At 48.6% G+C, this 15,508-nt stretch overlaps 2 protein-coding genes across 4 annotated transcripts in view; one reads left to right on the top strand and one right to left on the bottom strand.

Moving 5' to 3' along the window:
- Sema1a (semaphorin 1a) overlaps positions 1-12,948 on the top strand; it is a 181,099-nt gene extending 168,151 nt beyond the window's left edge. For 2 of the 3 annotated variants that reach the window (XM_076423157.1, XM_076423159.1), the window contains one exon: positions 378-12,948. In XM_076423157.1, the coding sequence (XP_076279272.1) occupies positions 378-651 (274 nt within the window). In that variant the 3' untranslated portion in view covers positions 652-12,948. The remainder of the gene's footprint in view (positions 1-377) is intronic. The other variant, XM_076423158.1, reaches the window with a different exon arrangement.
- Positions 11,163-15,508, bottom strand: part of LOC143208610 (tyrosine-protein kinase-like otk) — a 48,104-nt gene continuing 43,758 nt past the window's right edge. Inside the window, exon 9 of the mRNA XM_076423148.1 lies at positions 11,163-15,485. Within this exon, the coding sequence (XP_076279263.1) occupies positions 14,428-15,485 (1,058 nt within the window). The 3' untranslated portion in view covers positions 11,163-14,427. The remainder of the gene's footprint in view (positions 15,486-15,508) is intronic.

Below are 15,508 nucleotides of genomic sequence, written 5' to 3' on the forward strand. Positions count from 1 at the left end.
TGTGCGTTATGCATTTTTTTGACCAGTCCCTTCATAAAAAAGGGTGCAATGAGCGAGAACCTTCTGTGTCCGATGCTAAGAGGAGAGACGAGTTTACAGTCCTCGACAAAATAATGAGACACCTAGCATATTTTTAAATTTCTTGTGTTTACCGTGTTTACATATCTTTCTCTAATTTTGCTATGGTATGCGATACAATCCTAAGGTTTTCAATGTTTACTTTGGAAATAGTATGTAATATATAGGATACACCGGAGTGTACACTTTCCACCTTTAAATACAAGAAATTGAAAAATATGCTAGGTGTCTTATTATTTTGTCGAGGACTGTACAAGTTATGGAGTTAATGAGTCGTCAATCGATTTTTGTGGTTGCAGCAGGCTAGCGCCGGAGCCGAAACTCTTGCCGCAGGAGGAGGTGACGTACGCAGAGCCGGTTCTGGTGCCGCAGCCTCCGAAGCTGCACTCGCCGAAAGGGACGATGCGAAAACCGCCGCCGACGCCGACGGAAACGTTGTTCCAGTTTCCGGACGGTTACGGGTTCCGCGGTCCGAGGGACAACTTCGGTACCCTGCGGTCGCACCAGGGCGACGCGTACCGTCGCAACGACGGGTTCGCGACCACCCGCAGCGTCAAGAAGGTTTATCTCTGAGAAACGAGCGAGGAGGGAGGCGGCCGTCACCGGAGCCTAGGACGGCCGGCGCGCAATCGCCGTAACGCGATTGTCACGTCCGGGGGACTTTCGAACCGCGAGCTCGCGGGCCCGAGGACGCTCGAGTCGCCCTCGCCGCCCTCGAGCGTCTCGTCCAGTTCCCCGTCACCTCCCTCCTCGTCACCCTCGCCAACTCTCGTACCGATCGCCATGACCGGCGGCTCGCCACCACCGCCGACGCCGCCCTGCAGCTTCATCTACCGCTCATAGTCATCGTCGTCGTCGTCGGCGCGATCCTCACCGCCGCCGTCGTACACCGCTTCTTGTTACGCGACGCCAGCAACAGCAATCGCAACCGCAAACGCAACCGCAACAACAATAGCAACACCAGCAACGATACCAACGATGCTACCACCGGCAGTCGACGCGTCGTTCCATCGGAGATCTGTCGCGCATACCGATCTCGTGTAAGCGCCACTGCGAAGTAGTGGGGCGCGTTCGAACCTCTCGAGCAGAGGAAAATCGTCACACTTCCCCCTTCTCCTCCCCAATTTTCGACCGGTTTCGTTGCGCGGAAACACCGTTCGAATTTTCGCCGATATACACCCCCATACATACACGCAACATAGCTAGAGAGATATACGCGCGTCGGTCGAGTCGATAGATCGGCGAGATCGCGCCCCGAGAGTGTCGCACGGTCAACAACGAGACAAGAGAACGCGAGATCGACGCATTTCGTTTCGATTCGAATCCCGACTCCGACTCGGAGAGTCTTCCTCCCGCCGCGTGGACGGAGGAAAGCAGATTTCTCTTGGATCGAGCTCGTTCGTCCGGTTCGCAACGGAGCGGGACACAACGGCGCGTCGGAGGAGAGAGCTTTGTTAACGCGGCGATCTCCGCCGTTTTTTTACACTCGGTCGTTCTCAACCGGATGTTTGTCGCGCGCGCGCACGCGCGTCGTATTACGGCAAGGTTTCTTCTCGTGTGAAGTCAATTAAAAGAGACTATCGTCGGGACTCGTGTTGCGATTTTTCTAATGTTGTAATATTTAAACTAGCGAGTGATCGACAGTGCCATTATTGTACGCGTAATACTACCGCGTGCCTCGTAATTCGATCGTCGACAAGAGGAAATCGAAGACGGAAGGTTATCGGGCTTCGCGGTCGCGATCGGCACCGTGCCATAAACGATCGATCCTTTTCCCGTATGAAATCGCGGAAATCGTCGCGTTTGTCTTTGTTTTGCGATGGATTTGGTCGGTCGGCTGACTCTCTTCGCTGTCGCTTGGACAGTTCTTTTCGGCAACGAGTCGTCATCGTCGTCGTCGCCTGTCGTCGTTGTCGAATTTTCCCGCGATTCCTAATTTTCTCGTACGTTTTGGAAGCGCGCGTTTCTCCAAGCTACAGAATATACGTAATACAGACGCACAGAGAGAAAGAGAAAGTGAGAGTGAGAGAAAGAGAGAGGATAACGGAAGCGAAAGGGTGCGTGGCAGGTGTTTTCGTTTGGACAGAGGGAAAGGTGACAAAGCAGAGAGAAAAAGAAAAGCGTTGTAAGAGAACGAACGGTGAGGTACAGGGCTTGTATGTAAATAACACGTATATACAAAAAAGAAAAACGACAAATAGCATATACAACGGTTTAAGAGTTCTTACGAGCGGCATAGGGGAAAACAAAGACAGGAGAATCAGTCCATCTAGAAATCTGGGCCCGATGGTACACGTAGACATCTATCTTAAAGTGCTTCTTATTTCAGTGTGTTTAGAGGTAACGCGTATGTGATATATTCTATATGACGAGATGTTTTCTAGGCGTTGCGAGAGTAAGGGTCAGAAAGAAAGAGAGCGTGCGTGAAATAAAGAGAGAAAGAGAGGGTGCAAGACGGAGAGAATGAGACAAAAGGATTGAGAACGATGGAAATGTCAGGGGGAAGAGGATAGTGCGACTTGAACGACTCTCTTCGATGAATTTCAGACGATAAACCGCGAATGGACGCGGCGATGATGAACTCGACGATCCGTTGTTCACAAGAATTGGTCGCTGCCCTTTCCGAGGGCTATCTTCGGACTCACCCGGAGCCAACGATGAAAGCCACCGGTTTTCGCTTCGCGTTGTTTCTTCGTTCGATCTCCGTTTCTTTTTCTTCCGGAAGACGAGAGAGAAAAGCTCGCGATATTCTGTGAACAATTGAACAGCGAGAGTCACGCGGCCATCTTTCTTTTGCGTTGTTGTTCGATACACGCGCGTACAATTCATCGCCGCGCCTTTTTCCTCTAGGAAGTCCGATCGTCATCGGGTATGTCTCTTTTCGATTGTCGATCGAGGAAGGGCCCTGTCTCGCTCTATTCACCCCTTATCAAATGGAAAGACTGAAACGAATTCTATCGAAAGGACGGGCCCCGGAATCGGTCGGATCGTTCTACCGTTGCGTCGACACCGACGAACACGATTTCCTTTGTCGACAGTACAAATTCACGTCGCGTTCCTTCGTACGGATAAGTTTCGGCTCGTTTCAACACGAGCCGTCGTTCGCACCTCGTCGACCAGCGTCTCTTCCCGCGGAATCCACCGATGGTTCAGCTCGGAAGCTTGCTGCGCGTTCCTGTTCGTAACAAAAGACTGGCGTTTATCCGACGACAATGCCCCGAACTTTCTTGCAAGCTGAAACGCGATTCCAACGCAGGAAAGAGAACGGGGTCGACTGGCGCTGCGCGTCTCGCAAGCATAACGACGCGCCGACAAGGAAAAAGGGGACGCGATTTCTACGCGTTCAAACTTACATACATACATATGCTACGCGTACCGTTCGCGTCTCATGAGAAGAAATCCGGGACGACACAGGGGCAAGGGCAGCGTTCCGGCGATACACCTGAAGTAGTAGTGGTAAACAAACAGAGGGAGAATGCGTGTGACTCAACTGGACAGTTTCCTTCCGAGTATCTTGTTATGAGACGCGGACTATGCGCGAACATACACGGTACACGTACAATTTAAAGACGCGGAAATCCGCGCGTTTCGAAGCTGCCATGTTATTTAGTCGAACCCGACGCTTCTCGTCGCTGACAAAAAAATCTCTAGTTGTATCTCTGGTGTGAGTAGCGTGTTTTGAACCGGCTTGCTTCGCGTCGTTCCGATAGGGACGCGCGCGCGCACGTTTTCTAGGTTTTGATACGCGACAGAGCGGGGTTCGCGTGTTTTATCCGTGTGTTAGATTCTTACGAGATATCACGTCTAGCGATCGTTTCGCGAATAGAAAGACTCAGGCACGATACCAAAGATATTAATTCGTAAAGTAAACGCGCCGTTGTTGGTCGTTGCGACGATGGTTGAACGGTCAGAGGCGCACAAAACGGTACGGTGAAATCTCAGGTGGAGGAGGCCCGTCGCACAAAAACGTACGCGTCTCGGTTCCCCGTTTCCAAAAGGGGCGTTTCGTCGAAGTACTCGCCTTCTCGTCGTTCCGCCGCGTTTACGACTTTGATATTTTTATATTTCCAAGCCCCCTTCCCCCCCCCCAAGCACGAGACGCAACAATCTTTCCCCGTTTCTTTGTATTCGTTGGCGGGTTTATGTGTTCATCGCGAGACTGAAAATTTTCTTAACGCCAAAGATGCTACGCGGTCGGCGTCGCCCCCGACCTCTTTGCCAAAACATTTGTAATTTGTCGGCGGGAGGGCGATCGGCCAGAGTTTTCGATCCGGAAACCGTGAACCGATCCGGCGGAATCGAGACGCGTGCGGACCGAGACAGAGGATGTTGTACGCGCGCGCGAGCATCGTCTTGGAATCAAGTAATGCATGAAAACCTTGCGAGCGGTGATGGAAGCGCGCGAGATCAGAGAGATATTTTTCGAGAACGAGGAGATAGAGTCCGGTGGCAGGCAGGCGCGTGTTCAGACGTTCACGTTCGAGAGAGGCGGAACCGGAAACGCGTGGACCGCGCGAGACGGAGACGGCCGAGAGAGTATTTCGAGTCGAGCGTCGGTGCTTTCGACGGGGATCGAAACGTATAAAAATTAGGGTCAGAGGGTAACCGAGAGGCGACAGAGGTTCGCATTCAACGTGTTCAAAAAAAGAGATTCGCGCGTTCTATCGTTTAAGCCAATAAGGAACGGATTCCATCCAAGATACAAAAAGAAGCAAAGAAAGAGACAGAGAGAAACAGACGATTGCTAAGGGAAAATTGATTCGCGAAGACGTTCGTCGTGCGAGCAAAGTTTTGTTTCAGTGTTATCGGTTGAATTTCTCCGTTCGATGGTTCGGATTTCGTTTCGCGGGTGTTGTTGGCGTGGTTCGATCGCGAACGTGGAACAGACGAAGGGAGGAAATCGAAAAAGAGAATAGAATATAGAAAAGGGAAGCGAAACGAAGCGGGAAAACGGGGGACACGAAGAATTTTTCGGGATGGGTGGGAGATAGACGGGGGTGAGTTTGCGTTGCCGATGCGTCGCATACGAGCATACGACGGGACGCGACAATTTCATGCATTATTTCATTTCAATCGCTTGGTAGGCTCGAGTTACGTTCGGCTGTATATTTCTAAAGGGAAGGCTAGGGAACGAAAGGAAGCGAACAAAAAAATATAAACGAGAGAGACGAGAAGATCGAGAGAATGCGCGTGTGCTTGAGCGTGAAAAGTTTAGCCAGTTATTACGATTATAAATTGAGAAAGAGAATATTAGGTAGATACACCCCGGGACGTTCCCGTTTCAGAGGGTTCGGTCCCGGTTTAGAGATCGCAGCATGTATGGGACAAGAGTTTTGACGATGAAAGCTTAGATCATAAGTAGAGGATTAGCAAACGGTATATATATATCTATATATATATATATATATATATATACATACATAAATATATATATATATATATAAATATAAATAAATATAAATAAAAAAATATATATATAGAACGCTTGAAACGTATATTAATATTATAACTTTTTATAAATATATTTTTCCGTCGAAGTCTAGCCTAGTTGGATACATACACGGTTATTAACGACTATTAATTTATCCGATCTGATTATTAATATCGAGGATCTAGCGTTAATTCGAACATTTTAGACGTCATAGTTTTACAATGATACGCGGAAATTGTACGGGAGTTGTAAGCGACAAGAGAAAGAGAGAGACAGAAAGATAGTGTGAGAAAGCGGATCGGTGGATTCGAGGATGGTCGAAGTGAAGCAGGAACGTTGGAGTGGGCGAGAGATAGAAGGAGAGCGAGAGAAAGAGAACGGCGAGGAGAGCAGAAGAAAAAAACACATTAGTACCTAAAGTTATGAAAATTGAACTACTAGCGTTGAGCGTAATTCGCAAGAGGGACTTTGGAGCGCTTCGCGATCGCGTCGTTCGAATCGCGTGTTAAATGTGCCAGACCCGGCGGCCTCGATCCTCCTCCCGCGGAGTCCTCCTCGACGATAGGACGATGTTACAGAGGAAATTGTTCACGGCGCGAGAGGAGATCGATCGGCTCGACACGGCTCGGCTCGGCTCGGCTCGTGGCGGCCGCGGAGCGACGAGTCGCCCTTTTTCGTGCTTTGTAATTAAATGAGAAACGAGAAATGAGAAACAAAGAAACCGCAGCGAACTTGTAGAACGTCAGGGAATGCGAGTGGATGCGTGAGACTGAAAGAGAGTGAGGAAAATAGTGCGAGAACGAGAGAGAGAGAGAGACGAGAGCGCAGAGAGAAAGAAAACGAGAACAAGTATACATACGCATCTATACATAGTTCACGTATACATAGATCTTTCGTTTCTTTTCTCTTCATCCGTTTCGTTTTGATTTGACTAGAAAGAAAGAAAGAGAGCATGTGTGCGTGATAGTGAGAGAGAAAAAGTGAGAGAGAGCGACAAGCAGAAAGAGTTACACGGGACTATCCTAAATATCCGGCTCCGCGAAAAATTCATCACGGCCCGAGCCCTCGTTACGCTTTCTAATCGGGTGAACGATGATCTAAACCGTTACTTGTACCGCTATTCAACACACGTACCGATAACCACCAAGTATATTAATCACATTAAATCGCATGAACGATTGCGATTGTCGAATGACTTTCGAACGGCGAACAAAAGAGACGAACACTTGTAGTATTTATCAACGATAAATTAACGAGAACGTAACACGTATTTTGCTTCTTCCTAATGCAGTGCCGTTTACGCTATTTTTTACTGTAACTGATAGAGACATTCGGCCGGGGGTGAGCGCTCGATGTTCGGGGGTAAGCGTGCGGTCACCCTACCAACAGATATTCCACGAGAATTTGCGAGAATGAAACAGAGAGAATGAGAAAAAGACAGTGTTTCCGTATAGTCGAACATCGTGCACCTTTGTAAAGAGGTACGTTCCCCGAGTGCACGACTCTGCCGCGTGTCTTCGACGAAATCTCGAGAAACGTCCGTTCCTCGTGGCACGCGCGCATTCACTGTCAATTACAACCGAATCACCGGCATGCTTATCGATCGTTCCAAGACGCGTATCGTAACTCCTTGTCCATTGTATACGTTGCTCTCCGACTTTTTTAACAAAACACAGAATCGAGCTACGAATCGTACGCCGAGGGACAGACGTGTTTCGCCGTCTTTAATCCGTGCGTACGACGAGACCGAGGCGAAACGCGCGATTTCGAACGAGAACGGCCAGGCAGAGTTGCGATTTCGAACGCGATACGGTGAAATTAGCCGGGGAGCAGGCCTTTTTGCATAATTATCGTGCACGGTCGCGCGACTCACTGTAATTGATCGACGAGAACACCGTTCGAGGGAGGATGCGTGCAAGAATGTATGTGAGAGCGTGCGAACCAGCGTGAGAGACAGAGTGAGAGAGTGATAGTGTGCGAAGGAAAAGAGGCGAGCGTGTTAGAGGGATGAGAAGAGTAAAAATTTCGGACGCGGCGTTTCGAGTTTCGCAACAAGTTCCATTTGTTCACATGGCTCCCCGACAAGGGTTTCTTTGGGGCTGTTCTGTGGGGGGGCTGGACCGATTTTAAAAGAATATTGTACACGGGGAATGAATAATAATTAATAATAATATTAACGATACTAATAATAACGATATTGCATTAATACCGAAGGTATATTATTGCCGATAATTATATTGTAACGACACGAGAATGATATTATATAATACTCTTTATGAACGCAGGGGGTGAATGGATGATGCGACGCGATGAAACGCGAGAATCGAGAATGCGAACGAGAACGGTGTATGCGAGAATGCGTGGAACGAGCGCGAGAGACAGCGATGGAGAAAGAAAGGGTGAGAGAAAGAGAGTGAATGAGTGAGAGAGTAAGGACGAGAACGGAGAACGATAAGTAGTGTTTCCGCAGTAGGCTGACGATAGAGACACGGCACGTCTAATATTAACGAATAAAAAATAATTTAAAAAAGTAAAGTAAAAGCATCATAACGCGACAAAAAAAGGTACAGTAGTGATTTACTATCGTCTGACACGTAGTGTGAACGCTGACATAGGAGAAGCATGCTGGCATACGAGTGCTTTTGTCGATTCCGAGGCGGATGTTGAACGGAGTTACCTAAATCGCTGTCGACTCCTCGTCCGCGCTGATCTAACGATCCGAATGTGACCAAAGCCCCTGATTCGGATTCGGCGCGACGAAACCGAATGTTCGTGTCCACGGAAAGAAAATGAGATGCCACGGAGTCTCTATCTCGAGGCGTTTGCTTCTTGGTAGGGAGAAAATGTCGCGACGAAGGAATCAGGGGGCGGAGAGCGGACGAAACGAAACGAAACGGAGCGGTGGACGGGGCGACGAGGAGACGAGAGGAAAAGAAGGACTCGTTTCCATTACCGTATTGCGTCTGTTATGCCTGACATAGTTCGCTATTATGAAGAGAGGGAAAGTCAGGATGTTCGTCGCAGAAGAAAGGCTTAGAAGAAAGATACGGTGCGTCACGTCACGTCACGTCACGTCACATCGTGTGATGTCGCGTTACGTCACGTCGCGTCACGTCGCGTTTCAAGTGGGATTAAGGGTCGGGATGAGAAAAGAAATGGAAACCGGGAGAGCGGGAATTGAAAGAGAGAGAGAGAGAAATACCGGGGAAAGTCGTGTGGGACGAACAAACGGAACGACGGAACGAACGAGAACGAGCGTGGTGCGGAGAGAAAGAAGCTAGAGTGAGAGGAAGAGAAAGAATGAGAGAGAAAGAGTGCGCGAGAGAGAGAGAGTGAAACGAAAGGAATGGGAGAGGAAGAAAATGCGAGCGAGAGGGGGAGAAAATGAAGAGGAGCGATTGTAGATTCGGAAAGTCACTTAGCCAGCAGACTGCTGTTCATAGTGCCCTGTTATAGTGGGTTCCCTAGGCAGAGCGGCAGAGACGCGATTAAAATGCAAACGCGAGAGGCTGGTTGGTTGCGGAGAGGGAGGAGCACCGCGAGGGGAGAGAAAATAGACGTGCAAAGAGGGAAGAGGAAGCGGGACGCGTGCACGGACGGGAATCGGTGGAGGAACGCGGAGAAACGCGGAGAAAAGAGTCGGGCCGGGCTGGGCCGTGCCGCGCCGGCGGGTTTCCAAGTCGATTGCCAGTCTTTGGCCGGACAGAGACAGGCGTAACCCGCGACAACGATCGTTCTTCCCCGACCGTTCGATACGCGACGTCCGTGTTACTATGTAGAAGGCGAGCGAGAGAGGAGCCAAGTTTCCAAGTCGCGAACGGGAACGCGATCGAGAGGCTCCTTCGAAATACTTCGCTTCGAGGAATTCGCGAAACCCGTTGCAAGATGGATTCCGCGTCTCGCGATCGGTGAACGGCAAACGGACGATCCCGTCGAGAGCTCGATACGATACTCGGACGTTCCGCGGATACGCAAAGGGTCGCGGAACGTCCGCCAGCCTGACGAGAACCGGTTCGCCGCGACAGTAACGAGCGATAGCGTATGGTACTACTACTGCGAATCGGTAGATACAATCGGTACTACCGACTACTATTAATGCTAGGGATACTATTACTATTACTACTACGACTACGACTACTACTACTCCTCCTACTGTTTACGAGGCGAGTCTCGCGGCCGAATCGTCCGTTCGCCTTTGTCTTCTTGGGAACCGGTTGTTCGGGGATCGATCGAGGAACAGGGAAGAGAGAATTTCCGATCGGTCGTAAATCTTTCCGTCAGTGTCTCTCTAGAGCCGATAGGCCGAACGATCGATCGATCGGTCGATGGGTGGGTCGTTCGGTCGATGGGGAATCGAGGGACACGAGTGCATGCGCGCATCCACACATGTGTAGCATGTGCACGCTCGCGCGTGATTCGCACACGCTTTGGCGATTTTCGACGGTAATTTGCTAATTTGCTAATCTGGTGATTCGGTATTAAACGAGGTACTCCGCTCTCTGCCCATGGGACCCTGATCTATTTTTCAGAATACGCTATTGTGATTATTACTATATGATAACATTTAAAGAAAAAAAGGAAAAACACTAAAATCACAAAAAACACATTGTACGATTGTTTATTATACGATTCTGACGATTATTATTTATGACGTTAATAATCTATATTAACGATATAATTACCGCATTATACCATTATTATATTTAGTACTATTTAGAGAGTGAGGCTGCTACTATATTAATGAATTAAGTACTATAAGTAACGGATTAAGTAATTCATTAGACTTTATATATAAATAATATAAGTATTACTAAACATACTCTTCTCGCGTCAAAACTGCGTTTATCGGTTTTTCTCTTCGTATACACGTTGATTTCCTATACATATACGAAAAAAAATATATATATATAAATACTATAAATATACATAAAGCATTTAATAATCACACCGTACGACTGCCTCTGACTCGATTTTTCTTTTCCGGCCGCCCGCTCGGTCGGCGTTTACGAGCGTTCTTTCGTTTTCACCCATTTTACATTCGACGACTACGTTATTTTATATATCATAAATAGACATAGACTGTACTACGAAATATTAAGTAAAAATAAATTTGATTAGGTAATACCACGGTGTGTCGTTTCCAATCGAAATATGTGTCCCTCTCTAATCGTCTCTAGTTTTCAGTGTCGGTGTTCGGGTAAGGACTCTAGGAACGATTTTATGGTACGGTCGACCATCTGGAAGTTTTTCCCAAAATTCACGTAAATAAAGAAAAAATTTATAATTAGACCGCGGATTTTATGCATTGATGATAAAAAAAATATATATAAAAAAACCTTTTAAAAACCACGTTTACATTAAAATTTCAAGACACGTTTGAGCCTCTGTATCGGTGCAAAGGGTGGCCATTTCGAAACTTCTTAAATATATGAATACTAAAGGTCCATGTTATGGTTGTTATTATTTGGTTTTTCAAAATTTGTCGATTTAACAGAATTATAATAAGAAATGATTAACTCCGTTATTTCTTGTCACCCTGTAATAATAATAATAATATTCAATATTCAATATTCAATCCTGAACAGTCGGTGTCGACGTGTAACTACAAGGAAGCACATAGAAAGGTTCGGGGCGCCAGAAATAAATCGGTACGTACACTTATATTTTTATCCACCTTTATTTAATCGTAGCACATACTATTGCAAAGATTCATAAGTACGATGTGTAGATAAAAAAGTACAAATATTTACAAAATACTGTAAGAAAGAAAAAATCGGTTACAAAACGTCTACGGATATGAAAAACGTTCGTTCAAAAAATGGATCTTGCGTTCGCTGCTCGCTTACAGTTCTCCCACCGTGTATGACTAGACACATTAGGCGTAATAATATGTAGATCGCTTCGTTAAAAATCACCGGCGCAGCACTTTTCTTCTCTATCATTCTCACTCTCGCTCCCCCTCTCTCATACATTCTTTCTTTCGCTCTCTAACTCTTTTTCTCTCAACCTTTCTCTCCCTCTCTTTCTTTCTCGGTCTGATTCTCGCCCTCTCTGTCTCTCTGTTTTTCTTTGTTTCTCTCGATGTGCTCGGCCGAGTCGACCCCCTCGTCTTGCCATCCAATTACGCGAGACGGCGACAGCGAACGCGAACGTAAAACGCGAGCACGCGAGAGAGAATAGCCTCGCGCGCGCGATAAACTCGAGTGTAAACTTTTCCAGACGAGCGACGATCGCGAGCGAGAGCGACTGGAAAACCGTATCGCCTCGTGTCGTGCCGCGTCGCATTTTTTCCCCAGACAAGACGACGGGTCGACGATCGCGGCCTCCGGGAAATTCGATCGGCGAATGATATGAGCACGGTTTGGTCTCGTCGGGGCCCGATCGATCTCGGCCTCGACGATTTTATCCAAGCGCGAGCGAAGTTGCTGCAAGGTATGTTCCTAACGTATGTATTTTATGTTACAAGAATATCTTCTTGGCATATACTGCGAACATTTAGGAAGCATCTGGTCAATCCAGATTGGACCGTTTGCGAGCGGCTTCGCGAACGCTCGTCGTCGATCGGCTTTCGCGATTTCTCTTTCTCTCCATCTCTTTCGTTCTTTCCCTTTCTCTCTCTCTCTCTCTCTCTCTCTCTTCATCTTTCTCTCACAGGAGTGGAATTGCTCGACGATGATTTACGGCCGACTGTACGCAGTCAGAAGTTATCGCAATCGGAGATTATAGGCGGGAAGCCTGTGACATTTCGTCGGAACGCTTCGAATCGCGAGCGATCGACGGCAACGCTCGACGCCGTCGCAAAATCGTGATTTCCGTCGACTCCGCGGGCCTCGACGTTGCTCTAAAGCGGCGTCTAAATCTCCCGCGGCGTTTACGGTGCGACGAGGGTGCATTAAATTAGGGGAATGGTCGTATTTGCTATGATTATGAACCTTTAACGTTACGGAGATGCTCACTGACAGTGTTTACCTTAGTTTTTTTTTCTCGTACATCTAGATGCGTATATGATACATTATATATTTTATATGCGTATACGTATGCAGAGCTCGGCTGAGTACTTGGAATATTGATCGACGTTTCGCATCGCGCGTCATCGTTACGCTTCTCCTCTCTTCGGGACTCGCGGAAACTGTTCACTGTTTCGCGACATTTTCTGTTGGACAGCTCTGAACGTGTACGCCGCGGTGCCCTTCGACGAGCGTGTGATTATGAATCGTAATAATTATAATATATCGGATGCAGAGTACGTGATACGTTCGTATCGATTCGAGTACCACTTGTTGTGTCTTGTCTTCTCGTTTCTGTAGTTTGGAGATTTATTCTCGCGGTCCTTTGTACCCTCTTACAGTCCCTCGCTCCTCGAACTCGAAGCGACGAAAGATTCGTGAAGGTGGGATCCTCTGAGCGCGTCTGGTCGCAGCGTTTTGCTGTCCGTACACTATTCGACGCGCAAGTTTGCGCTCGTGACGAATGGAGTGTAGCAGGCGCCAGGATCGCGAAACGCTGCGTCCAGACGCGCTTAGGAGATCCCACCTTAGGCCGACGGGAGCGTGCAGAATCCCGGAAACCCGAACGGTCCGGGACGAATCGAAACGTGTGTTGCCCGGGCGAAATCAAAGATATCGTATCGATCAGAATCGTGCGGGAACGGGAACGCGATCGACTGAAACGGCTTCGTTGTACCGAAGAACTTTCGCGATACCCGTGGACGGTCGAGAGACACCTCTACGTTGTTCCCGTGGGATTTCGCGAAGAAACTAGAACCAGCTGTAACCTATTCGCTCTCGAACGTACGAAAGCAACCCGTAACTCATAAGCTGGAGCACGAAATGGAGCTCTATCGTGACCAAGAAACAACGACGACCGACAGCGTCGTGATCCATCGAAAGTCTTTATGAAAATCGGAGTCAGAATCGAAATCAAGCTGAAAATCAAACCGGAACATCGCGATTCTACCTAACGAATGAACTTACGGTTATTCCCTCGATATGTACAAGCCCGTCGCGCGCCCGTTATCTTGTTCGAGTCGGATATCGAGCGGTCTCGAGTTCCTCGTGTCTTTTCTCAATCCTCTTTCCCTCCCCTCCCTCTCTCTCTCTCTCTCTCTTGTTGCCTCACGGTAGACACAAGCGGTTGCTATATAAATAATCCTTAAGCCTTAAATCCTTAACAGAATACAACGAGTGTCAAGACGCGGAATTAGGCGGATATAAAAATCGTCGTTCGTTCGATTGTTGATATGGTCGTGATACTTTCTTAATACGATGCGCGTTCACATTTGTAGCTTGCGATCTCTGCCGTGACGACAATACAGCGTAAACTTACAAATATTCGATGTGCGATCGTGACCGATATACCTATATCGTTACACTGATACTGAGTACTAAATATTGCGTTTAGTCGTATAATATTGTAGCGTGTACGGTGGGCCGTACGGTATCCTTAACTTTAATCCGACATACGTTAGCAGTCATTGGAGCGGATCCTTGCGTTGCAAATAAATTATATCCTTAACGACCTAATGGACGCGACAGAATACCGGAACACGGGTAACCATCGCGAGTACCGAGCTCCAAGCGCCGTTCTCCTCTCCTCTTCAGCGCGCGTTCCCAGAAAAAGTCTTTGCACTTCCCTCTCCACTATCGAATTCCCCTCTAGCGACTCTCCGCGCGAGGAGAATATGTACTAGCAGCGGTAGTGGGAGTAATGTGACTCACGTATCCCCTCGCGCAGAAATTCGCTAGAGGAGAATCGAGCCACACTTATTGTTAGCGGTAGAGGGGAATACATATCGTTTGGTAACGCTGTGCTCCTCTTCTAGTCTCTGTTCTCGTTCGATCTCCTGAATCGGTTTACGCGCGATCGTTACCCCTGCTTCGGTACCTCCGATTTAGAGCCTCGTGGCATCGTCGATCAATCTAGAGACAACTGTCGACGACAATTTCACCTATTTTCGAAACGACCTCGTCGAAGGTCGGCCTCTCTCGTGGATCGATTGCCCAGCAGAGAGCTTGCAGCTCCTGCAGAGCCGGCGGAGCCGCTTTGTGCGGCTTCCACGCGAGCGTTTGAGCTTTTAGCGCGGCCAACACGGACTCGTCGTTCATCTTGTTGAACGGCAGCTCGCCCTGGTGGAACATCTCCCAGACGAGGCAGGCGAACGAGTAAACGTCGCTCTTGGTCGAGTACTCGTCCTCGTAGACCACCTCGTACGGCAGCCATCTCAACGGGATTACTTGGTTCCGGTGTTTGGTGTACTCCTGCTGGTACGGCTCTTTGGTCATGCACGGCATCGAGATCTTGATCGTCAGATTGCTGGCGATCAAACAGTTCCGGGCGGCTATATCCTTGTGGACCAAACGTGTGTCGGCGAGATGCTTCAGACCCTTCGCCGCCTGGTTCGACAGCGAGAGGATCTGAGCGACGGAGAGCTGCGGTGCTCGGGGCTGTTTCGTCTCGTGGGTCGGACTCGAGCCGTTGTCTTTCCTCGAGGCGATCAGGAACTGCTTCAAATCGCCCCAGTCGGTGTACTCGAGGATCATGTAGTCCGGTTCTTCCTCGCGGCATAGCCCGATCAGCTTCACCACGTTCTCGTGGCTCAGCTTGTGCAACAGATCCAATTGCCGCTTGAACTCCTGCAGAGATATCTCGTCCTTCGTGTTCGTCAGACTCTTGACCATCACCAGCGTCTCCTTGTCGCCCTCCACCTGATATTTCGTCGAGTAGATCTCGCCGAACTCGCCGCGGCCAAGAGGCTTCAGCTCCTTCAAGTTGCTCCGCGAGACCGCGATCTTATCGTAGTTCGACTTGGACTTTTTCGACTGGTTGCTGCTCTGGCTCTGAGCGGTGTCCGCCCCGTCGCTTTTGTTGTGAGAGTCCCGGTTCTCCTTCTTCTTGTGCGTCGAGTTCATCTTACTGTTGCCGGTCTCCTTCAGCTCGGTCTGCTGCTCCTCCTGGACCTCTCCGTTCTCCAGTTTCTCTGCGCAAATACAATATCGTTCA

The sequence above is a fragment of the Lasioglossum baleicum genome, chromosome 5 (genome assembly GCF_051020765.1).
Source record: "Lasioglossum baleicum chromosome 5, iyLasBale1, whole genome shotgun sequence".
NCBI lineage: Eukaryota > Metazoa > Arthropoda > Insecta > Hymenoptera > Halictidae > Lasioglossum > Lasioglossum baleicum.